At 46.4% G+C, this 25,585-nt stretch overlaps 1 protein-coding gene across 3 annotated transcripts in view; it reads right to left on the reverse strand.

Moving 5' to 3' along the window:
- Positions 1–25,585, reverse strand: part of PSME4 (proteasome activator subunit 4) — a 3,386,216-nt gene that overhangs the window by 2,777,051 nt on the left and 583,580 nt on the right. For all 3 annotated transcript variants that reach the window (XM_069608231.1, XM_069608232.1, XM_069608230.1), the window contains one exon: positions 6,667–6,789. In XM_069608231.1, coding sequence (XP_069464332.1) covers positions 6,667–6,789 — 123 coding nt within the window. The remainder of the gene's footprint in view (positions 1–6,666; positions 6,790–25,585) is intronic.

A 25,585-nucleotide genomic window follows, 5' to 3' on the forward strand; every position in this document is an offset into this window, starting at 1 on the left:
AAGGAGAGGAGCGTTGGGGGGATTTAGGTCATGTCCCCCAGTAATTTTACCACCTTTTACCAGTAGCTGTGCAGTGAAGGGTATTTCCAAAACATTTGTATTGTGTCCGCCTCTTTGTTTCCACATTTGAGTGTAGTCAGGGTTAATTTCAATATTTGGGCTGGTGTATAGTGTAATCTGTTCAATATTTTAAATGGTATTAGCCGGAGTCTTGCATTAAGTGATACTTCTCTGGTAAGATTGCACATTTTCTGCCATTTCACATCATCTATTTCTGTGTTGGTGTCCCTCTCCCATTTCAGTTTCACACAATTCTGTTGGACTGCATCATCCTGTACTTTGGCATATATTTTGGCTAGCAATCCCCTTTTGTTGTTTCCTTGCATTACCATCCATTATTTTCAGGTTCTAACAGAAACATAGGCTACTTTGCTTTTTATTGCTGTATGCATTTGGTAGTATTGTAGTATGCGCGTAGGGTCATTACCCAGTTTATCTTTAAATTCCTCTAAGGTAACAAACCTGCCTCCCGTGTGTAGGTCTCCCAGGGTCATTTCTCTATTTGGATCCCATAGTCTTTGGACATCTATGTCTTGTGATGGGGGGAGATCTAGGCAGTCCCACAGTGGCATGTTTTTACAATATGGGTGTTTGCTAATCCTTCTCCATGTGTCTACTGTGGCACGGACTGGGTCATATAGGCATTCTTCGATGCATCGGTCGGCCAGTAATACAGACTTCAGGCTGATCAGGAATATGCTCCATTTTCTTCTAGTTTAGTGTGTGCCAACTCGGTCCCTTCTCCATACCAGTGTCCCGCATTCTGTGCCTGGGTCACCAGATAGTATAGCTCTAATTCTGAGGTGGCAATGCTCCCTTTGCTCTATGGCTCGGCCAGAGATTCGCATTTTATACGGGCGGTTCCGCCACCCCATACGAATGCAAGTGCAAGTGATCGTAGTTTATTGAAAAATGTATGTCCGGGCCATACCGGAATGGTATTGAAAAAAAAAAAGTAACAATTTGGGCACGACTATAATTATTAGTACTGCAGCTCTGCCATATAATGATATCGGGTGTTTGGTCCATAAATTCAACCTGTGTTCCAGTGTAGTTAGGTATTTTTCGTGGTGGTTTTCATTTAACAATGTATGTGTGCGCACTACCTTAACTCAAAAGGTACTTAACAGTGTTGTCAGAGCATCACATGCCGTCAAGGTCCTTGGGAGCAGTGGTGTTCATTAGGGGAAACATTTCTGACTTTGCTGTGTTTATCTTATACTCAGTGTTGTGTAAATATGTTGACCTCTTCGAGAATAGGTCTTATGTTTTCTTCAGGGTTTCTGAGATACAGCAGGGTATCATCCGCATATAACGAAATTATTTGAGGGGGTTCCCCGGATGTGTATTCCTCTATGTCCGTGGAGTTGCCTTATCTGGCACGCAAATGGTTCAATAGTTAGTGCAAAAAGTAACAGAGAAAAAGGGCAACCCTGGTGCATACCTCTGGCTAGTTGTATCGTGTCGGAGTAATTTCTATTGGTTTGTACCCTAGCGGTAGGTTCTACATAAAGCAATTTCATAAAGCTAATCCCTCACCTAAGCCGAGGTGACGTAGTACCCCAAACAGGAAGTTCCTAGAAACGAAATCAAAGGTCTTCTCAGCATTGAGCATTATTGCTGATGCTTCGGGGGATATTTGTTCTAGTATGCCTAATAGGCATTGTAGATTGAGGGCGGTGGATATGACAGGAATGGACCTGATTGGGCAGAGTGTACCAACTCTGGTATATGCGGGAGTAATCCGTTTCCCAATAATTTGGCAATTTCTTTTACATCCATATTTATAAGTGAGCGCGGCCTATACGAGGACATCTCATTAGGGGGTCTGCCGGGTTTCAAGAGAATAGTTATGTCTTCTGAGAGGGATGGCGGCAGTCTGCCTGTTTTTCCCTCTTGCCACACAGTCTAGTTTTTTTAATTTAGTTTCCGTGAGGTATCCTGTCCTGCTCGTCGTTGGACACCTTGTCTGCGTTCGAGAATAAATCTTGATAAAATTTCATGAACAGGTTGTTCATTTCTCTGGCTTCTATAGTATGAGTGACATCCGTACCCGTTATACCGGTAATGTGGTGTAAATCCCGTTTCCCCTTGATTTGGGCTAGTAGACGGCCCAGTCTTTCCCCCCTCTTCGTACCTCCGAGCCTGTACATTCTTTGCTATGAACTGGGTTTCGCATTCTGCCAGATCACAACATTTTTGTAAATTCTCTTTAATAATTTCTAGGATGCATCTCTTACCAGTATTGGCATAATCATTCTTTAGCTTCGTCAGGGTTTCCTCTGTTTCACCCTGCTCCTTGCGTGTCTTTTTGAGTATGCCTGTCGTGGAGGCCATCATCATCCCCCTAAAGCAGACCTTCAATGACTCCCATAACGCGGAATAGCTCGCCACAGAGCTTTCATTGTTTGAAAATAATTATGTGATTTCTACTATCAGTGTTCCTACCAGACTATCGTCCGTCAGTGCCGCTGGAGTCATTCTCCACAGTGTATGAGATCGGAGGCCTGATCCAGTGAATTGCCTTTGTGTTCCCTCGACTTCTGGTGGTGGATCGGTCTTTTACAGTATCAAGGATTGTGTTGAAGTCCCGGCACCATAGTACTGGGGCGTCCGGGGTTTGCCCAATTAGTGTGGCTATATGTGCATAGAAGTTTGGATCAACGACATTTGGGCCATATGTATTGACCAGATTTATACCAATATTGTTTATGGTTCCTGTGACAATTACGTATCTCCCTTCTGTATCTATAGTTGTGGACTAAATCCTACTGATTCATGGATTAATGTGATAACTCCCCTGGACTGTGATGAATAGTTGGTATAATATCTATTCTTTCCCCATTTTGTAGCAATGTGTCTGTGTGTCGCTTCTAGTGCGTGTGTCTCTTGTAGTATGATTAACGTGGGGGCATGTGTCTCTAGATATGCCCATATTTTCCTCACTTTTATTGGATAATTTAGTACATGCTCATTCCACGAGATTAGTTTTAAATGGTCAGCCATTGTGGTATATCATATGATTATATCCTGCCATCAAAGCCATGTTCAATGCGTCGATATCTTGAATACTGCATAGTACATAATATGTGTTGTATGGACCTCTCTTTCACCCACATGCAACTAACTCCCACCCACACCATCTGACCCAACTTGATGATGACATTAGCCCATAACCATGGAAATTCCTCCCCCATGTTGGATCCTGAGATCAAGGAGTATGGAATCCGGTGTGCCCTTAAGAGTTCCTTGACTGAGTCTCATGTCTTCCTTTGTGCTTGCAATCCAGCAGCGAAGTCGGGATAGATAATGTATATTGTCGGATTCGTATCGTAACGATCCTGCTTCGCGGGAGAGTTTAAGAATGGTGTAACAATCTCTATAGTTCAATAATTTGGCGATTATGGTTCTTAGAGGCAAGCCAGAGTGTGGCTGAGGGGCGAGGGCGCAGTGCACTCTCTCCACAAGGAATTGCAAGGAGAATTTGGCAGGGTCAAATAGGGTTTTCAAAAAATTCGAGGAATGGCTCCATCGGGAAACCCTATCGCGTGGATATTATTCCGTCTAGATCTGGACTCCAAGTCGTCACATTTAGTTTTCATTCTGTTGAGCTATGTTTTTATATTCACAATATCTTGGCTATGCTGTGCAAGTGTCTTCAGTGTTACTGACTCTGCCTGCCACTTCATTAATTCTACCACTCTACTTCCCCAGTCTTCCCTTCATCGAGCTCATCGTTGAAAATGTCGTTTAATTTAACATTTATAGCCATAAAGCCGCTTTGCATCGTATTTAGCAGGTGGTCGTCGCATGAATTATCTCCAGTGTTCCCGGTTTGGCTTGTGCATGGCATCGTGGGTCTTTCAGGAGTTGAGATTCGGGGACCAGCGAATGCATCCATGGGGCCCCTTTTCTTGCCGGCTCCTTTTGTCATCTTTCCCGTGTATACTGGGTTCGGGTTGTGTTCCACCTATTCCACCTAAGTCGGGGGTCTTGTGGTTCTCTCACACCTTACTCATTTATTCTGCGCACCCTCTCGGTGTATTGGGTTCCAATCGCATATGAGGTGATATGTTTTCCACAATATAGCGTCCGAGTGTTTCTGTGACCCTGTCCATATCTTGTAATTCAGTATGTGTTTTTAGAGAGGTTTGGGAGCTGTACCCGTCTCTATCCCTCTTGACCAAGTAGTTCCAGTCTCCCAGATCTTGCTTTCAGCTTTCGCCTTGTTGAAAGAGCAATTTTACAATGAGTCACTCCTGCCCTTGCCTTTTCCGCTGAGATTTCAGTATGGGCACCACCAGTTGTAATGTACTATATCACACATCCTCACCTTTACTGGCGTGGGTCTCGCAACCTGTACTTGCTGTTGGTTATGCTCTTGCAGTAGCTAAATAAATGCTGTGGCGAGTTTGTAACTCTTAGTTGCCCCTTTCTCTTATGCAGTAGGACTGTTGTGCCATTACATCCCCATAGCCTGGTGTCAGACTGTAGTGTCCGGGCTTATTTTGTTGATCCGGCCTAATCACCCGCGCGCCAGCGTTGTAAGTCTCCTGGGGTTCTATTGTCTCTATCAGCTGAGTGGCAGGGACCGGCAAGTCTTCCCCTATGGCTGTGGCCGGGGAGGCTGAGGATTCTGATGTGGTAGGGCTTTGTGTTTTGTCCTCGTCCGGGGAGCCTGATCAAGGTTCCTATTCAGTGGAGGGATGCCGGCTGGTGAAGCACTCTAGAACGGGGAGGGAGGACCGGACGGGGGTGGGGGGATGGGCGGGGTGTGCAGCAGCCCTCTTACTGGCTTCCACTCCAGCCGCTCGTCGGAGGGCAGATTAAGTATGGGGAAAGAGGGTTATCACTCACCCGTGTACCGGGCCAGGAACCAGCCCGCGATCAAGGCTGGCCGCCTACTCTGCGGTCACATCAGCTGTGGCGGTCCCCTTCAGGTTGACTCACACTGCTGGGCTGCGGCAGGTATCTCGATCGCTGGGTCAGTGCAGATAAGTTGGGTGACTTCTCTGCGTTACTGCCACCTCCCATGCACCGCGATGACTCCTATCACGCATACGCCAGGGCCAATCCTTCACTTCAACGGGCAGCGACTCCTCCCCTTCCAAGGCACGTTGTGGCTCCAGTCGGCCTCTGCAGCTCCTCACCTTCCGGAGCCGATAACTATTCGTTTGGACTAGCGGTCTGATTATCAGACTGTGGATAGTGGGGACTATTCCTTCATAAAGTGTTCTAGCAGGATCTCGATACGTGGACTGCAAGAGGATCGATTTGCGTCAGGATTTTCGATAGGGTCAGAGCCTTATTCTCAGGCGGTCATTTCCAACGGCTGCTCAACAGCGCCCTGTCCACCTTACATTTCTGAACCCTCACAATGAGGCACAACGTGGTGACCAGGTCGGTAAAGTCTCTGATGAAGGCTGTGCTGCATTTGGGTCGTCTCCAGATGAGATGGAAGTTGATTGTGTCCACCAGGGAGAGAGAGAAGTGGCGGGAGAGGACTTTGAACGAGCAAATGTTGTTGACGTCAAGTCTGGTGCAGGTCCATGAGGTCTTGTATAGGACTGCAAGGCCTCTGCCGGTCTTGTTCGGCCAGTCTCTGTTGTATGCTGTAGAAGTCAGGGACAAGGATGTCTAGGATGTGGGTGGAGGTGGGCGTCAGGTTGGCGAGGTCTACTGCATGTGTGAACGCTGACCAGACTTTGGAGAGCATCAACTTCCATGTTGTGGACAATGAGGGGGTTCTCATGGGCTTGATGCTGATGTGGGTGAGGATGCGGCATTGCGGAGTCCATGCATTAGAAGAGGGGCAATGTCGGTGGCGTTGCCTTGGTATAGCCTACGGGGTCATAGGGAGAAAACACATGAGAGTGCGTGTTTACCTGTTATCCGAGCAGGGGTTCGGGACCTGGGTCCTCCCGGGACGAACAGGAACTGCCCTTTTCTTCATCTGCCCTTCACTTTGGACGCCCGGACAAGAGCCGCCCTTGATCGAAGAGCTAAGAGCAGAAAGGAAGAGGCAGGCTAATACGTTTGGTGGGGCTTAGGCCACGTGACCTAGATCAACTTGCACCTGCTCACCAACTGCAAAGGAAAGGAGGCTGGAGGGCTTCTTAAATAGGGAAAAATGGTTGCAAAAAAGCAAGGCAGCAACAGTTTAGCAGTGATTGACAGGTGGGTGGGGCTTCGGCCACGTGACCTGGATCCACTTGGACCTGCTCACCTATTTAAAAATGTATTGTCAATAAAAAGGTCCTTTCAGCAGGCAAAAAAAGAAAAAACAAAACTCAATCCAATATTTCAAATCTAAGAACACTAACTTTTCAATGAATCAAATGAATCATCAGTATAAGTACTTTTAAAAATATAATTCTTTAAAAAATATAACACCCAAGTTGATGCTTCAAAAATGAAGTAGCACTTTGCCTACATGTAAACAGTTCCATCCCTAGCTGAGCTCTATAACCTAGACATGACAATATAACTGAGATTGCACTCCAATTCACATTCACAGTTAAGGACATTGAGACAAATATTCACAAGTGTTACAAGGCTGTAATGCTTTATCTCCACCTGGTAACGGTTTCATAATATATTACATACCATCATGGCTGTTATCCAGACAACTGAATGCCCTACATCATAAGCATTTGTTAAAGACCTTGGAACTAAAACTTGGCTGCTTCCCACTGGAAGATTCAAACTTCGGAGAATCCGAGTAAAGATCTGAAAAAAGAGGTTTAGGTTTACTAGATGGCCACAGTAAGCAAACCAAAGTACAAATATGAAATTACAAAATGCCACAAATCAAAAGATACGAGTGAAAAGTAAAGGCTGAAAACCTCAGGCAAAAATCAAACAAAAAATTAAAAGGAAAGGGAACGTTTTAAAATCACAACTTCATCATGCATTCAAGAATATTTTATGTAGATATACAAGCAACATAGGATAGCTGGATCCAGGAAAGTGTGGCGAAGACTATCACTGATTAGGGGCCAGATTAACACTCCGTCTATAAATACAGCAAAAAGGCTTTGCTGGGGTTGAAACTAAAATTCTAGGAGAAGGCCAATAAAACGGTGAGCTTCCGTGCTCCCCCATCTAAGAATAAAAAAAATGGTACATTCACACATCATAAAGGACTAGACGGAGGCAAGACAATCCATGAAAAAGCAAAACTAGCTGACAAAGATTTTATAATAATCTTCATAACCGGAGGGGACTAGTTTGAGACAGACAAAAGGGTTATGTAGCCAAAGTGTGCTTACCATAAATATCAACGAACACAAAAGTAGGCCTAGATAGGAACATTAAGAAAAAGGTGCGGACAACCATCTCAACCCTAAAATGGCACAAAGCCTCAGGTCCAGATCGTTTTACTGTACCATTCTACAAAATATTTTTTTGTCTGCTCCTCTTCCCCATTATTGGATCTGATGATCTCCTTTTATCTGCTCTGGGGCTGTTACCAAGACCAATGCACAAGCCACGATTAGCGTAATCCACAAACTGGGGAAATATTCAGAGTTGAAGCTCCTACAGGCTGATCGCTCTATGAAACTTAAACTTACAAAGATAGTGGCAATGAAAATAAAGGAGGTACTTCCATTCCTTAGCCATCCAGACGAGGCAAGATTTATCAAGGGAAGACAGGCATTCGAAAATGTCAGCAGCATCTCTCATCTGCTTGACAAGAGAAAGGTTCCAGGGCTCGTTCTGTTCTTTTAGTACTGGACACTGAAAAAGCATTTGATAGGATGAGATTGCGGATTCCTGAAGAAAGCACAGAGAGCAATGGCCATTGGAGACAATTGTAGAAGATGGGTTGCTGATCTTATCTCTAGGATCAGAATGAATTAACGATTGTCTGGGGAGGTTAGAAACCAGAGAGGAGCAATATAAGGCTACCCCCTCTCTCTCCACTTGTTTCCTGTCATCATGATGGAGTGATTTGCCTAGACAATCCGAACAAGTGCATATATTACAGCAATCCAGTTTGATAAAACTTAGCACAAACTCACAATTTTTACAGAGGATGTGTTACTCTTTTTTGACAAATCCAGATATGTATATATATATATATATATATATATTGAAAGGAAGCGCCCCCAATTCAGCACGATCCTCCCCGCAATGAGAGACAATAAGGGACTCTCCCGTAGTGGGAATAAGACCAAGACAGAGTGCGGGTGAGCGTAAGTGGGAGTTTATCCAAGGATAAGGCATGCAAAGAACTCTGCAACCTACGAGAGCGCTCTGCCTGACAATAGCAAAGACAGGCGTATTTCTAATACAAAAAACGTCATCAACACCTAAACACTATAGGGGGCACAAGTCAATTGGGATTGGGTGGTGTCGACTAACTATAAGTGTTGCTGGCGCGGGGTTGGTCTTGGCGGGACGACGTCACTGGTCAGCCTCGTGGGTTGGGTTGGGCCTGGCAGGCCGGCTTGAGGTCATCCATGCGGTGTTGATGTGCTGGGGCAGCCTGTGACAATAACGAATACCTTTCCTGTCTCATTTGCCCTAGGCCATGCACACTACAGTTATTCAGAAAATGACATTTACGTTCATTAATAAATCGCTTCACTAGCTTATCTTATAAAATAAACACAACACATGAGGAATGCACCTCGTGAGAGGTCTGGTGGTTGTTGGTTGGGGTGAGATTTACCTGAGTCTTATTGACCGGTATTTTAGGTCACGGGACGGGGCTCTGGGACCTGGGCCGAGTGATACATGTCTGTCTGCTGCGTTAGAAGTTATTATATAGATGGGTCTCTGTGTCTTGTCCCAATGATGGGGGTCGTCCTTACACGGGGTCAGGATTCTTGGGGGGGTTCGTGGGGATTTATGAGAGGGTGCTGGTAGATCAGTGGGTTCATCCGTGGGTTTATTACCGTGCTGTAAATAACACAGGTGGCGGGCTGTGGCCTTGGTTGCGGCGCCGGGGCCTCTGACTCTCTGAAGTAACGCCAGCTTGGTTGGGGGAGGTGAGGGAGCGCAGCACAAGTCTTAGCTTTTTTATCTGGCAGGCTTGGTGGGGTGGGAGAGGGAATGACCTTGCATATACTCACAAAGGTATTTTCCTCGTGCGTTGCTGATCAGTGAATGCAGAAGTTTTATACTGTTCTGCCTCATTTTAACGTTATTCAGACACACATATATATATATATATATTTCATTTTCGTTACACATTTCTTTAATACAGTCGGTTCCAGTACCTTTTCATTACCTAACATTATGTTCACTACATTGTGTGCGTATTGTATGTACATTAGACGTTATACGAGGGATATCTAGGTTATGGCCTACAGAGATTGATGCTCGCCGCTTTGGGTGATTCAAAACATATATGAGTTCAAGTTTCTACATACTATTGAAAAACACTTTTACAAATAGAGGTTACACGTTTGGTCAACATCTTTCTCCGTGGTTATAGCAGCATTAGTCCAGACCTGGAGGGATATCATATAACGTTACATTTTTATGGTTCGTTCACATTTTAAACAGAGGTAGTTCATTAACACCAATACTTGAACTATTTTCTACCTTCTTCAGATAGTGATGCTTCAGCTTTTTTCCCCGTTGCCCCGGCCTTGCGGTCTGGGTCATACGGGGTGCAATATCACATTGTTACTAATATAATGTTGCCGTGTTGGCATCTCGGGTTTAGCTCATCTCCGACTTTCTCATGGGAACGCGCTCGCAGCGGACCTGCCAGGGCTGCTGAGGCGGCAGAGATGCATGAAAGGCCCTCCAAAGGTGGGGGCCTCGTTACAGTGTGCTGAACTCACACCATGTTTGCTGTGCACGATGGCGTCTAGGCCTAACTTAAGTTTCGGTAAATGCAAAGACAGGGTGCGTGTGGGCAATGTCGTCGGCGGGTGAACCCCCCTCCACCTGGGCCCGGGTGGCATGAGGGTGCTCCCACCGAGCCATGGTCCTCACCTGGGGAGGGAGCTGTAGGTGAGGAGGGCCTCGTGGCCATTCCTCCCCTACATTTCCCCCCTTTCGTTACTTAAAGTAACGAATTTCTTTAGCTCTTCTAATCTTCTACATTCTTGTTCTTCTAACACTGCACCATCCCATGCAGGGGTTCCTTTTATAGGCATCCATGCTCTGCACACCCCCCTTAAGCTCTCACCTCTCCTAGCATACTCGTCTGGTGTACATGTCAAATATATACAGTCGCCGGTCTCTTCCAGATCTACCCAGACCTCCTCATACCATTCCAGTTCTACGTCTCGTGGTTCTTTAATCGTGGTGTGCCATAGCTTATCTACTATGTACTTGTCACGGCACATAGGCACTAACTGGTACCTGGGGGTGTTGTCTGTTCCTGTCTGCACATGTACTTCTTGTGTTGCTTTAATTGTACCACCGGAGTTGCCCATTGTCACCATCATCATTGCACCGTTAGGGACTGCATTAGCACAACATCGGAGGCCCACCTGGCACAGGCAGAACATCACAAGGATGATCACCACTATTGGTATCAGGAACTTCATTGTCACTCCAAGCCATGAGGGAACCCAGGAGAAGATATTGTCGAACCACGAGCTATCCTCAGCTCCACCTTCCATTTTCATCTTCTCGCCCAGGTTATGTACTGCTTCAATAACGTGGGACAGGGACCCATTTTCTGCGTCTTCAGAAGGTACGAACGTGCAGCATGCACTTCCTATTTTTCGGCAAACACCTCCATCGATTGCTGTTAACAGGTCTAGGACATACCTGTTTTGCATGGTCATTAATCGCAGAGCTCGTAGTTCCACCTTTATTATGTTGAACCCTTCTTCAGTGTCATTGGCCAACTGGATCAGTTCCCACCGTGTGATCTGGAGCCATTTTGCATTTGCTCTTGCTTGGACACTTGATACTAGTGAAGCAAAGAATGTTTCCACGGAGCTGAACAGGCGATACTTGTCTGGGATCTGTGCCAATAAATCAGATGATGCTTGTGATATGTAGTTCGAGGCTCGCTTGTTCCTTGAGAGCTCTTCTCCTTTCCCTCCGGAGGACAGGACATAAAGGTGCGCTTGTGTAGTTGGAGACGCTGCATTCTGGTTCAAGCCTTCGTTCATCGTGTTACTTCTGTCAATATGGCTTTCAGGAATCACCATTAGTGTTGAATGCAAAGTGGCCATTGAGCAGCTACCACTCCATGATTGGGGAAGGTGCAGGTACGCCTTGTTCCCGCATACCCAGTAGGTGTCCATTAGTGCTGCTGTTCCTTTTTTCATATCTGGGATGGTGAGAGTTTTGTTACAGTTCTTGTTCGTTCCTATTGCCATTTTTCCTTCTCCCTTGAAACATAGTTTGTTTTGTATTTCACTTTGTAGCTTAAAGGGTTTTTCCATCGCTGTTACCCATGTTAATTTAGGGATGTGTTCTTTCCATATTGGCAAGCACGTTCTTTCCATCCACCGCAACTTTTCCGGTTGAACACCCTTCAGTGCTTCTGCCTTGCACAGCACTTCTTCGTCTTTCCATTTGCTTTCGGAAAACAGTGTCCCTTGTATTGCAAAGAAAGGTTCTTTAAGGCAGATCACTCCAGACGCTTGCGAATAGCACGTTTTGTTGTTCTGTACCATTCTGAAAGAGACATCGTGTGCTTGGAAAGTGTTCTTTATTCTACACAGCGTGAGATGAAGGAGACATTGGGCATCCACAATGGGCAATTCTCGTGGCAACAATACTTTAGGTGTGCCTGATGCATGGGGGATAAGTGAGCAGACATAACAGCTCTCATTGGTTGTTTGTTTAGCTGTTGTGCTCATATCTGCATACCATTTATTTGCTTGGTGAGGGTGTCGTGGGTCTTCCATTTTGTCTAACCCTAGCCCATAATACTCATCATACCCTTTTCCACCAGTCTCTCTTCTCCGCCTACTTTTCTCCCTTCTTCTGTACCTTCTCGTTATAGGAGGTGAAGAACCAGGCCCCCCTTCCTCCCTCCCACCCCCCTTTTCTAATTCTTCATATAGGGACGTGTGTTCTGTCATCATAATCACTTTTCCATCCTCATTAATAAACAAGAGATCGTTGTTTGAAATTGGGGCGGGAGGGATCGTGTGGTTGTTGTATGTTCCAGGTTGGGACATTGTGTCATTATCTACATTTTTGGTTCTCCATTGTGAGAGGACAGCAGTGGGTGGTGTAGTATAGTATCCCCACACAAAGTGTGATCCATCCCAGATCAAGAAATCACCTTCTTTGATACCTACAGTCGGAATTGTTTTCGTTCCAGGAGCAAGGGTGGTGTTGTTCCCCCCTCCCCCCTCGTTCATCTCGGTAGAGATGAACGCTATAATCCAGTGTAACACCAGACAAAACATTGAGATGAAGAACACGATAGCACACATTGATAAACCACATTCAAATGAATATGTTAATCTAGCCACTAACATTTCTCTAAATCTAACATATCTATTAGTTGCAGGCTGCCCATTCGATGCCATGATAAATCCTGTTTGAGACACAAAAGTTCATTAAATACAAACATGTAAGCATTTCCACATTGTAACGTTTCGGTGATAAAATATAGGGTTGGGTGAGGAAGGGGGTTTGTTGACAGACAAGGTAGCTTTCAGTCAATATTATTCGTAACTTACTATATATATATATAAATAATAAAAAAAAACATGACATTTTTAAAAACAACAATAATAAAAAACATCTTAAATAGTACAGGAAGGAAAAAAAAAGAACCCCACGCAAAACTTTCAAAAATTGTAAAAAGAAAATTTACATATACATGTGTACATGTTTTAGTCCAGGACATTTGTTGCGCGCTAATTGTGTTCACTGTTCATCTCATGAAGCACACAAAATTCAAATCATTCATTCCGCACAACTTCATCGTCCGCTGTTGCCTGTGCCTCATCCTGCACCTCACTCTCCGCCGCGCTGTAAGCTTTACGTACATCTGTCAAATGCACCCAATATCGCAGGCCCTTAACCTTTACTGCTGTAGGCGTGCAAAACACTACCTCATAGGGGCCATGGAAGCGTGGTGCGTTCCACCTCCGCACAAAACTTCTAACATATATAAGGTCCCCAGGCATTAGCTGTAGTGGTTTTTCAGGCAAACCGTTTGGTTCAGTCGCGTTCCCCTCCTCTCTTGTCGAGGGGGGGGCTAGTTGCTTTGAAATTACGCGCGCTGCCCGTGTCAATTTTCGCAGGTATTCTGTGAACTCCTCCCCCAATATGGCTGCGCTTCTGTGTGCATCAGAACGCTCACGGAGAGGCGAATGCGCTGTGTGCATTCTTCTTCCCGTGACGATCTCGTGCGGGGACAAATGGTGATCCTTACTTGGCTGGTTTCGTAGCTCAAACAAGGCCAAAGGCAGGCAGTACATCCAAGTCTTTTTAAGGGAAAAACAAAGTTTTGATAATCTGCTTTTTAACAGGCCGTTTATCTTTTCTACGACGCCATTACTTTGAGGATGATAAATCGAACATAATTTGTGCTTTATTCCCAATAATGTAGTCACTTCTTTAAAGAGTTCATTAACAAAATGCGTCCCGTTATCTGAGCGAATAACGTCGCAAATTCCCCAGCGCGGAAACACTTCCCGCACTAGGAACTTCGCGGCGCCCTTCGCGTCAGGGCGGGCACAAGGGCCTGCCTCCACCCACCTCGAAAATGGACATACAACCACAATCATGTATCGAGCCCCGTTACACCTTTCTCCCATGTCTACATAATCAATGTGGAGCTCTCTGAATGGGCCACTTGGTTTTGGTATCGTACCCCTTAGTGTACGCAATGTCATACCTGAGTTGTAAATTTGACATGTCGTGCATTCTAGAGCTAACCTTGTGACGTGTTCCTGGAGGCAAGGTGTAAACCAATCTTCTTGTATCTCTGCCATTATGTGTTTCTTTGTGTTGTGTGCAGGAAAGTGTAGTTGTTGAAATGCTATTTCTAACAGCGTGATTGGCATTACCACTTTTCCTGAACTCTCTTGTCGCCACAATAAATCAGTCGGTGATTTGCTGCATCCTCTTAGTCCACAGCAATTTTTCCTCTGCACTAGCTCCCTCTTGCAGCTCTATTATCTCCTGTGTGGACATCATGTTGTATCCTGTGGGGACTTCTTGGCTTGCTGTGTGGTGCAACATGTACTCTCCTATTTCACCTTTTTGTAGATATGAAGCTGCTTTGGCAGCGGCGTCTGCTGCCGCGTTCCCCAAAGATACAAAATCTGTATTGGTGGTATGAGCTTGACATTTTACGATGGCCACTGCCGTGGGGTCTTGCAGGGCCTCAATCAGTTCTTTCAATAATTCTGCATGCTGGACTGGCGTTCCGTCTGCTCGTCGGAACCCTCTCCGCCCCCACCGGGCCAACCCGCCGTGAACTGTTGTTGTCATGTATGCTGAGTCTGTATATATGGTCACTGCGCACCCCTTGGCGGCATGCAATGCTTCTATTAGCGCTATTAGTTCTGCTGTTTGCGCTGAATAGTGTGATGGGAGGCGGTGTTGTACTAGTATCTCATATTCATCTTCCTCTAATCGTACCACTGCCATACCCACATGCTTTTCTCCTGTCTCCATGTCTATTGATGCTGACCCGTCCACAAAATACACCTCACCCTCGGTCAGGGCATTTTCAAAAATCACTTGATCCTTACTTTCGTCACCTGTGTACGTGGCGCAGTTGTGGTTTTGCATGTCCTCTATGGTGCATGCCTCTGTGATCAATGTGGCTGGGTTCACTGTTTTACATCTTACTATATGGATGTTAGCGCTGGACAGTATTATCTCATATGCTGTGGCGCGTTGTGTTGTCAATGTGCTCTTTGTTCGCTCTAATATTGCAAAAAGTGAGTGTTCCACGAACAGTGTCACCGGGCAGCCCATTACTATCGTGGCACTTTTTTCAATTGCGAACGCGGCTGCAGCTAGGGATTGCTCGCACGCGAAATGACCTTGCATTACTGCGTCTAGGGTGCCGCTGTAGTAAGCTAGTGGTTTGTGCCCTAAGGATGTTTTCTGTGTCAGTACTGCTGTCATCAATGTTCCTTTGCAGTGTGAAAATAAGAAGAACTCGCGCCCATAATCTGGGTTTGCTAGTACTGGAGCGCTTGATATCAGCTCTTTTAGTGAGTTAAATGCTGTGTTCGTCACCTCTGTCCATTCTATGTGTTTGTGTTCTTGTTGTGCTTCTTTCAGTGCCTGTAGCAGGGGCCTTGTGTACGCCGCATAGTCCAATATCCATGCTCGGCAATAGTTACACATACCCAGAAATTTCTGCATCTCTTTTACTGTTTTGGGCTCCCCAATTGTTCTAATCGCCTGTGCCCTGTCTGGTATAATTCGCTTGCCATCCTTTGATATCAACTGACCCAAGTATAGGACCTCCGTCAGACAGTATTGTAACTTCCCCTTGTCCACCTTGTACCCCTTATTTGCCAATAATGTCAAGAGTGTTATCGAGTCCTGTCTGCATTCTTCCTCAGCCTGTGCACAAACCAATAAATCATCAACGTACTGAATCACTGTGCTTTCTACAGACAAATTCCCCAGATCTTCATGTAGTACCCTGTTAAATATGCTTGGGCTCTCGCAATATCCTTGTGGTAGTCTGCAGTGTTCGAACCTCCTTCCTCCCAATGTAAATGCTGTCAAGTACCTGCTCTCTTCTGCCAAGGGAATCGAAAAGAATGCATTTTTTAAGTCAATTACTGTGAAGTGTGATGCTATTTTTGGAATGTTGCACAGTATTGTCGCCGGGTTCGGGACTAAAGGGAACTCCTTCATTACCACATCGTTCAATGGGCGTAAATCTTGTATCATCCTCCATGAACCCCCCTTCGCTTTTTTGATTGGGTAAATGCATGTGTTGCATGGGGAGTTTGAGGGCACTATTATACCCTGTGCTAGCAGTGCTTCTATTGTCTCTCTGATCCCTTCTTCTGCTTCTCGCGACAGTGGATATTGTTTCACCCGGGGTAGTATTGCTCCTTGTTTTACTTTTATCACCACAGGCTGAACTTCATGTAGCAACCCTACATCGTGGGGGCCATTAGTCCATAAGTTAGCGGGTACTGAACTCATGTCTTCATCAAAAAATGTATGCGGTGCTCCTACTACCGCCATTAGTTCAACTTTAGTTTGTCTGGCTGTAACTACGATGTCGCAGGGCATTGCCAGTTCCATCACTACTTCACCATCTCCCTCAGTGTCAGAAAATAGCTCCTCGTCCGAGAGCTCTCTCAGGGGGATATTTGCATTTGTACACAATACTGTCCGCCACTCACACCCTTCCATGTCAATACCAATCACGCATATTCTGTTTGCTGATACATGTATTGCATGCAAATCCAATGATAGTACTTCCCCAAGAGCAGTGTCAGGGCTTGCTATGGGACGAAAAAGGAATTCTGCTGGTATTCTCCACTCCACCCTTTTTAGTTCTGGTACTATGAGAGCCAATGTTCTCATGCCTTCAACAAACATCTCCTCATTTCTTGGTACCCCTCTGATCTCTTTTATTGTTGTGTGGCCGTGTATTACTGCTAATATACGGAGGGGGCATATGCCTGGCGTTGAACATACGATGCCGCTCCCTGTGAATGATATGGTCATGTTTAGTTTGCTCAAGAGATCTCTCCCCAGTAAGTTGATGGGAGAGTTTTCATAGTACAGTAAGGGTGCTTTCACTGTTTTACCCCCCACTGTCACATCCAATACCTCTGTGTAAGGAACTTCAATTACAGCCCCAGAGAACCCCTGCGTCTCTAACGTTCTATTAGATAACGGGAACCGGCCCTCTCTAATGCATGATTTCTCCGCTCCCGAATCCACCATGAATATGAATTGCTTGTCTCCTATCTGCGCTCCTATCAATGGTTCCTCTGATGCATTGTGGGTCGTAGACAGTACTGGACACGCAAGTGCTCTCTGTGGGCTGTCCTATGCGGGGTGTCTCATTGCCCCCCCTTGATCGAAAATATTCCCCGAAACTACTGACACTCCACTGTAAGGTGCGGGGGCTGGTGCCCCATTAGCTCCTGTGGCGAAAGTATTACCAGGCGTGTAGTGCACATTGTCATTATTCTGTGGGCTGGTTTGTGTTCGGTATTGATGTCCGTGTAGTTGTGCGTTACTCCTTTGTACTACATTGTCTGGTTGCTGGTATTGTCCCATGGGGAGGCCGTAGGGGCTTCCTGGATGGGGGTGTCCGTACTGTTCTATCTCTTGGAAACCGTTGTTTTGTCTGCTCCTACATTCCCTTGAGTAATGCCCCCATCTCCCACAATTCCAACAGCTCCCCTGTGGACCTCTGGGACCCTGCCACCCATTTCCTCCCATTCCTCCATACCCTTGTCCTCCTCTTCGCCCCCTGTACCCACCTCTTCCTCCTCTTGGGGCCCACTCTTGCCACGTTGGACCTCCGTTCTGCTCCTGCTCTGTCCACTGTCGTTGCCCTTGTCCTGCCCAATTCGCTGCTATTCTTCCTTGTATTGCTATTTGCCCCTCCTCTCCTTCCTCTCCCTCCCGTATGAGTGGGAGTCCCGCTACCGCTGCTGCGACCTTCACCAATTTTGATTGCACCAACTTCGCCTCGTCCGCCAACCTTTTCTGTGCTACTTCCCTCTCTCTTTCTTTGATCCGTTTACAATGGTGTACTATTATGCTTTGGATCTCCGGCCAGCCTTTTGCCTCAACACCTGCTATTTTATCTAGTGCCTTTTGCACTTCCTTTGGGAGCCCTCTTTTAATGATGAAGTAAAATAGAGACGTGGATTGGTGCCAGGGCGTACCCGTTTCCGCTCTCCACATCTCCTGCACCCGGAGAATGTAATCCATAGCGTCCTCCCCATCATTCATGGTACATTGCATTACTGACTGCAGATCAGGGGTATCTGGGAAAGTTTCCCGCAGTGCGTCCCACACCCTTGCTCGCACGGTGTTAAAAGAAGCCCCATCATGGCGATCACACTCCAAAGTTACAGCTGGAAAACCCGCTTTAGCCCACACTCTGTCTGCCTGATCCCCTACTGAGGACACTAGTAGGCTTTTCACATCGCCTACTGCCAGCGGTATACCCGCGGTATGTTTTTCAAATGCATATATCCACTTGCTTGCCCCTCCTGACAGCTGTGGTAGTAATTTCATTAAGTTAGCCTTGTCCATCTGAGCCCACGGTATATAGTTCGGCCTCCCACCTCCCCTGTGGAGTAATGGTAGTTGTAATTTCCCTTTTGCCGTTGCAGCTTCCTTTTCCTTAGTCACTGCTGACTCTAATGACGCCATCTTCCCCACCCTATTTCTTAGTCGTCCTATCCATTCATCCTCTATAGTCCCCAGTGAACATGCCCCATCTAGCTCCTCGCCTTCTCCTCCTACTGCCATGCTCAATCTATCACTCTCATCCCCCCCTCCTCTGACATCACATAACAAATCCTCTCTGATCCCTCTCTCTCTCGAGACATCACCAATGCTTCCTTCTGCTGTCCCTACTTCTATTATCCTGGTCGGTTCTTCCTCAATTCTGAACAGTATTTCCCCCTTTTTCCATCCTTCCTCAATTTGTCTACTTTCGCTCGACGCTCTAGACGTGCGTCCAGATTGTGTGGGGGCGCACGCTGTGCGTTCACATATGTCTTTTATTCTTGAGAGCTCATCTCGTGCCACTGTAAGCCTCGACTCTAAGTCACTCGTTAACTTCTCTATGTCCACTCTCTGTGTGCCTCCCTGGGTGTGCTCTCTAGTGTTTTCGTATGGTGGGGGTGCAGTTGGTCTTTGTGGCGTGCTGGTTGAAGGGGGAGGCACATAAATCGGGTCGCTATATCCTGTTGCAGGGGCTGGTTTAGGTAATATTGGGTACAACATAACCACTTCCGCAGGCTGTTCTGTACTTAACTGTTCCTTTTCCTCTCGCGGGATCATTAGTGGATTGTCTGTGGTGGAGGGTAAATCAATATTTGGAGCTGGAGCTTTGGGTGGGGGTACTTCCTCAAACAATCTCCAAAGATCTAATATCTCCTTCCTGTTCTGCCATTTTTTTCCCTTATACTTAAGGCGAATACATGTACATACCATATCAAGAACGCTTTTGTCAAAAGACCCTCCTTCTGGCCAAATCTGGGGCAACCCCTCCCCTTTCAATTCTGTTAACCATTGATCATGATATTTATTTATGCGTTCAGCATATCCCGGCAAGCTCTTGCAAATGTGTGACAAGGGAGTTTCAGCCCCCATCCTTTAAATCGCTAGCGCTACCTTGTTCGCTTTCGTTACCTTTTATTAGCTGTAAATATGCGTATGTATTCCTTTATGGCACAGACAAGAGCGGACCTCTTAAAATTATCACCCACCGTTATTCACTGCACAAATCTCTTCTCACTCACCATATCTCATCTCCTTCCCATTCCCAGGCACTCTTATGTGATCTCACTTGTAATTGATCAAGTACTGGTTATGGCCACACTCTCTGACACCACCTCGCGGCCACCCGTTCGTCTCTCACACTCGTACGGTGCGCGCACCCTTCACAATGCTTTCCACTCACACTCTTTGTCTTTCTCCTCCCTTTCCTCCCTAACCAGCTGTCCCTGTTTTCCTGCTAAGGTTACTGTGTTCACGTCTGTACGTGCCACTACTGAGTCCCCGCTTTTTAAGATGTTCTAACTTCTTTATACCCTTCTCATTTTCGCCCCCTACCCCGTGGAAATGGAAAAACAAGAAATAGAGAGAGAGAGCACAATCACTAAAAAATATTCCCGGTGTCTCCTTTTGCTAGACACCAATAACTTATTTCTCACTTCTTCATATATTCCCAGTACTAGTCTAGATAGCACTATGCGGCGCCGCCTTCCACCCCCTCTCGGAGCTAGGTTTCCGTCACTTCTACCACGTCACTTATTTCTTACTCCTAATGGCCATATGCAAAAGAAAGAATAAAGAAAATTTCAAGACCCGTCTGTAGTAGACCCCCGATATTCTTCTCCTCTACCTGTCCCCGTTCTGTTATTCCCAATTCCCTTTCTTTTCCCCTTGACGATCACTCGCACTCGGTACTCACGTGCCCGTCTTGAACCGATACTCTCCGAAACTGGGTCCGTCCAGGCGGCGTCACCGGTAACTCAACGGTCAGCCCCTGGCTCCGGCGAGCGGCACTCAAAGGGGATTTTTTTCCAATCGGGATCCCGTACCCTTTCTCATTGAGTGCGCACTTCTTATTGTGCCGGTCGCCGTTGGCGGGCGGCCTCCCGGAGACGGCTCACCGTGCGTATCCCTTCTCGACCGGAGATTCTCGTGCCACAAGGGGGTCGTTTAAGAAGGAGTTAGGAAAAATAGTTTGGAGATATCACGCTATCGGGGTCACCACTGAAAGGAAGCGCCCCCAATTCAGCACGATCCTCCCCGCAATGAGAGACAATAAGGGACTCTCCCGTAGTGGGAATAAGACCAAGACAGAGTGCGGGTGAGCGTAAGTGGGAGTTTATCCAAGGATAAGGCATGCAAAGAACTCTGCAACCTACGAGAGCGCTCTGCCTGACAATAGCAAAGACAGGCGTATTTCTAATACAAAAAACGTCATCAACACCTAAACACTATAGGGGGCACAAGTCAATTGGGATTGGGTGGTGTCGACTAACTATAAGTGTTGCTGGCGCGGGGTTGGTCTTGGCGGGACGACGTCACTGGTCAGCCTCGTGGGTTGGGTTGGGCCTGGCAGGCCGGCTTGAGGTCATCCATGCGGTGTTGATGTGCTGGGGCAGCCTGTGACAATAACGAATACCTTTCCTGTCTCATTTGCCCTAGGCCATGCACACTACAGTTATTCAGAAAATGACATTTACGTTCATTAATAAATCGCTTCACTAGCTTATCTTATAAAATAAACACAACACATGAGGAATGCACCTCGTGAGAGGTCTGGTGGTTGTTGGTTGGGGTGAGATTTACCTGAGTCTTATTGACCGGTATTTTAGGTCACGGGACGGGGCTCTGGGACCTGGGCCGAGTGATACATGTCTGTCTGCTGCGTTAGAAGTTATTATATAGATGGGTCTCTGTGTCTTGTCCCAATGATGGGGGTCGTCCTTACACGGGGTCAGGATTCTTGGGGGGGTTCGTGGGGATTTATGAGAGGGTGCTGGTAGATCAGTGGGTTCATCCGTGGGTTTATTACCGTGCTGTAAATAACACAGGTGGCGGGCTGTGGCCTTGGTTGCGGCGCCGGGGCCTCTGACTCTCTGAAGTAACGCCAGCTTGGTTGGGGGAGGTGAGGGAGCGCAGCACAAGTCTTAGCTTTTTTATCTGGCAGGCTTGGTGGGGTGGGAGAGGGAATGACCTTGCATATACTCACAAAGGTATTTTCCTCGTGCGTTGCTGATCAGTGAATGCAGAAGTTTTATACTGTTCTGCCTCATTTTAACGTTATTCAGACACACATATATATATATATATATTTCATTTTCGTTACACATTTCTTTAATACAGTCGGTTCCAGTACCTTTTCATTACCTAACATTATGTTCACTACATTGTGTGCGTATTGTATGTACATTAGACGTTATACGAGGGATATCTAGGTTATGGCCTACAGAGATTGATGCTCGCCGCTTTGGGTGATTCAAAACATATATGAGTTCAAGTTTCTACATACTATTGAAAAACACTTTTACAAATAGAGGTTACACGTTTGGTCAACATCTTTCTCCGTGGTTATAGCAGCATTAGTCCAGACCTGGAGGGATATCATATAACGTTACATTTTTATGGTTCGTTCACATTTTAAACAGAGGTAGTTCATTAACACCAATACTTGAACTATTTTCTACCTTCTTCAGATAGTGATGCTTCAGCTTTTTTCCCCGTTGCCCCGGCCTTGCGGTCTGGGTCATACGGGGTGCAATATCACATTGTTACTAATATAATGTTGCCGTGTTGGCATCTCGGGTTTAGCTCATCTCCGACTTTCTCATGGGAACGCGCTCGCAGCGGACCTGCCAGGGCTGCTGAGGCGGCAGAGATGCATGAAAGGCCCTCCAAAGGTGGGGGCCTCGTTACAGTGTGCTGAACTCACACCATGTTTGCTGTGCACGATGGCGTCTAGGCCTAACTTAAGTTTCGGTAAATGCAAAGACAGGGTGCGTGTGGGCAATGTCGTCGGCGGGTGAACCCCCCTCCACCTGGGCCCGGGTGGCATGAGGGTGCTCCCACCGAGCCATGGTCCTCACCTGGGGAGGGAGCTGTAGGTGAGGAGGGCCTCGTGGCCATTCCTCCCCTACAATATATATATATATATATATATATATATATACACAAGTCTTCTTTTATCAGAACTACAGGTATTTGGGTCTGTTTCAGGTTTTAAAGTTAACCACTCCAAATCAGAGTGGCTCCCCCGATCATTCTCCCAGAGGAACGTCAGATTGAAAGGTGTAGTCCCTTTTAAGTGGGCTGATTGGTATAGAAGCTACCTAGGGATAGATATTACACTGTCAGTTGGGGACTTGTACAAAGTCAGTTATCCGCACATTTATGCCTCCAACTGAGAGGATCTGGCCAGGTGGAGAAAACGGTTGATTTCCTGGATGGGGCAGATTAATACAGTTAAAACAATATTACCTCAATATTGTTCTTTTTTCCAGGACATTCAGCCCATGGTTCTTAAAACAGATCTGCTTAAACTACAGAAAGATGGCATAGAATATATGTGTGAAGGAAAACTGAGGTGAACACTGATGACTTCCCTGGTTAAAGAAGGTCGGGGGGGGTTCCTGATCTTTTGGTGTAATATCAAGCAACATAACTGAGAATTTTGGGAGAGTGGTGCACACTGGAGTCTAAAATACAATGACAGGCCATGGATGAAGCTGTAGGAGGGGAGAATCTATGGAGAAGTTTATGGTTACCAGAGAGAGGCAAGCCACTCTGGCTATATGTTAGTTTTGGAGGTCTGTGACGAGTTGCCAACTAATGTGGTCTTGACCACCTTTCCATCCCCATTTACACCAATCCACAGAAATATTGACTTCTCCCCAGTCTTGGCAATACACTCTTACTTGCTGGAGACAAAACAGGGGATGGTGCATTAGTGACTTATTCAGAAGAGACCAGATGAACAAGTTACTTACCAACTGTAACGTTCTTTCGATTGGATGTTCGTCCCACATATTCCTCATCTTATGATATTCGTATCCCAGCTCTCCTGCTTCGGAATTTTTTTTCACCAGAGGGCGCTGTGTTCGAGGCCACGTAGTCGTAGTCCCTCGAGAGCCGCCGTTGAGCATCTACTTCATCCGCCGTATAAAGGGCTCGAGCAGCGCCCGTTACCTCAGTTCTGTTTTTACGGTGTTCAGGGTCGCATCAGCTGATCAGGCTTTAAGTCCTCAGGCTCTTAAGGAAGTTCGAGCGCAACTGGCGTAAACTGTACGGAGGGGTAGGTTGGGAGGGTCGCTGAGGAATATGTGGGAGGAACATCCAATCGAAAGAACGTTACAGTTGGTAACTTGTTCTTCAAATGGATTGTGTCCTCCCAAGTATTCCTCATCTTATGATAGACTCCCATAGCAGTAGTAATTTTGGAGGTGGGAGTACTAGAACTTTTAATTATGGACTGAATGAAGGACAGCTTTTGCAAATAGTCCTCCTTGATATGAAGTAGAGTCCAAGCAGTAATGCTTTACAAAGGTGTGCATTGACGACCAGGTGGCTGCAGCACAAATATCCTGCACCGGGACGCCCCTCTGAAGAGCTGTGGAAGTTGCCATGCCTCTGGTTGAATGAGCCCTTAATCAAACTGGAGGCTCTTTCCTGGCTAATTTATAGCATTCCGAGATTGCTAGAATTATCCATCCGGACAGAGTTTGTTTAGACTCTGCAAGGCCCAATTTGTGTCCAGTATACCCAACAAATAGTTGGTCACATTGTCGAAGATTTGCCAATCTGGAAATGTAGAAGCTGAGAGCCCTTTTTGTGGGTCCAGTCTATGCAACCATTCCTCTTCCTTACTAGCGTGAGGTGGAGGATAAAAAGAGGGTAAGGTCATTTTTTGTGACAGATGAAAATCAGAAACTATTTTAGGCAAGATAGATGGTTTGACTTTTAGAATAACCTTGTCCCTATGGAAAATGGTGTGAGGAGGCTTACAAGACAGTGCCTGCAACTCGCTTACCCTGCGGGCTGATGTTATAGCCACCAACAGAATTGTTTTAAGAGTGAGAAGTCTTAACGGGCAAGAATGTAAAAGGTTCAAAAGGGGCACATATGAGAAATTTTAAGACTAAATTGAAATCCCAAATAGGCACCTGAAAAGGTGTCTGGGGGTGCGGAGGGGGGGTACACATTTGTTAGCCCTTTCAAGAATTGAATTACTAAGGGCATTTTAAAATAGGATACCTCTTCCGAGGAACGCTTAAAGTTAGAGAGCGCTGCCAAATATCCTTTTATAGTACCAACTTGGAGCCCCAAATTGGCTAAGTGTAAGAGAAAAGTACTGTTGGAGTATTACAAAGGAATGGATCTACATTCTTATCCCTGCACCAGTTACTGAACTTGTTCAACTACACCGGTACAGGGATTTTATTGATGGCCTTTTGGCTGAAAGCAAAATCTCCATTACGTCATCCGGGAGGTCCCAATCCTTATATCTCAGCCTCTCAGAAACCATGCATGAAGGCTGAGTGTCTTGACCTCTGGATGGAGAACCCGACCTCCCTCTTGCGAGAGAAGATCCTCTCTTTGTGAAAGACGTATTGGAGGGCAGATGGACATGTCCAGAAGGTCCGGGTACCAAATCCTTCTGGCCCAATTCCGGGCAATTAGGATCATGGTTTTCCTGACCTTTTTCAACCTCCTGATCACCCGAGGAATCACGGGGACAGGAGGGAACGCGTAAAGGCGTGGAAATACCCAGTCCACTACGAACGCATCTCCTAGAGCTCCTCTCGGGGGAAATACCCTTGAGCAGTACAGTTCGCACATTCGGTTGGCACCAGTCGCGAACAGATCCACTTGAGGGGTTCCCCAAAGGGCGAAGATCTCTTGAAGGACGTCCTGAGCTAGCTCCCATTCGTGGGAGACTGTGCTCTGCCTGCTCAGAGCGTCCGCCGCTGTGTTCAACTCTCCGGCTAGATGAACTGCCGATTGAGAGAATTCTTCTTGCATTGCCCAGAACCGGAGCTGCATTGCCTCTCTGCATAGTGGGAGTGATCCTACGCCTCCTCTTTTGTTGAGGTACTACATGGCCACTGTGTTGTCCGTCATTATTAGGACATTCTTTTCTTGTACAGAGGGCAGAAAGGCCTTCACCGCTAGTCTGATTGCCCTTAGCTCCAAAAGGTTGATGTGCAGTTTGGACTCCAATGGAGATCAACGACCGCTGATTGTCAGGTTGTTGTGGGCTCCCCACACCATGAGTGAAGCGCCCGTCTCTACCGTTATCTCCGGCCATGGCTGCCAAAAAGGTTCCCCCTTGAGGATATTCTCCTTGCAAGACCACCATAGGAGATCTTGACCCACCTTGGTCGAGACTTGCAGAAAATCTGAC

Source organism: Ambystoma mexicanum, chromosome 4q (assembly GCF_040938575.1).
Source record: "Ambystoma mexicanum isolate Mex_15411 chromosome 4q, UKY_AmexF1_1, whole genome shotgun sequence".
NCBI lineage: Eukaryota > Metazoa > Chordata > Amphibia > Caudata > Ambystomatidae > Ambystoma > Ambystoma mexicanum.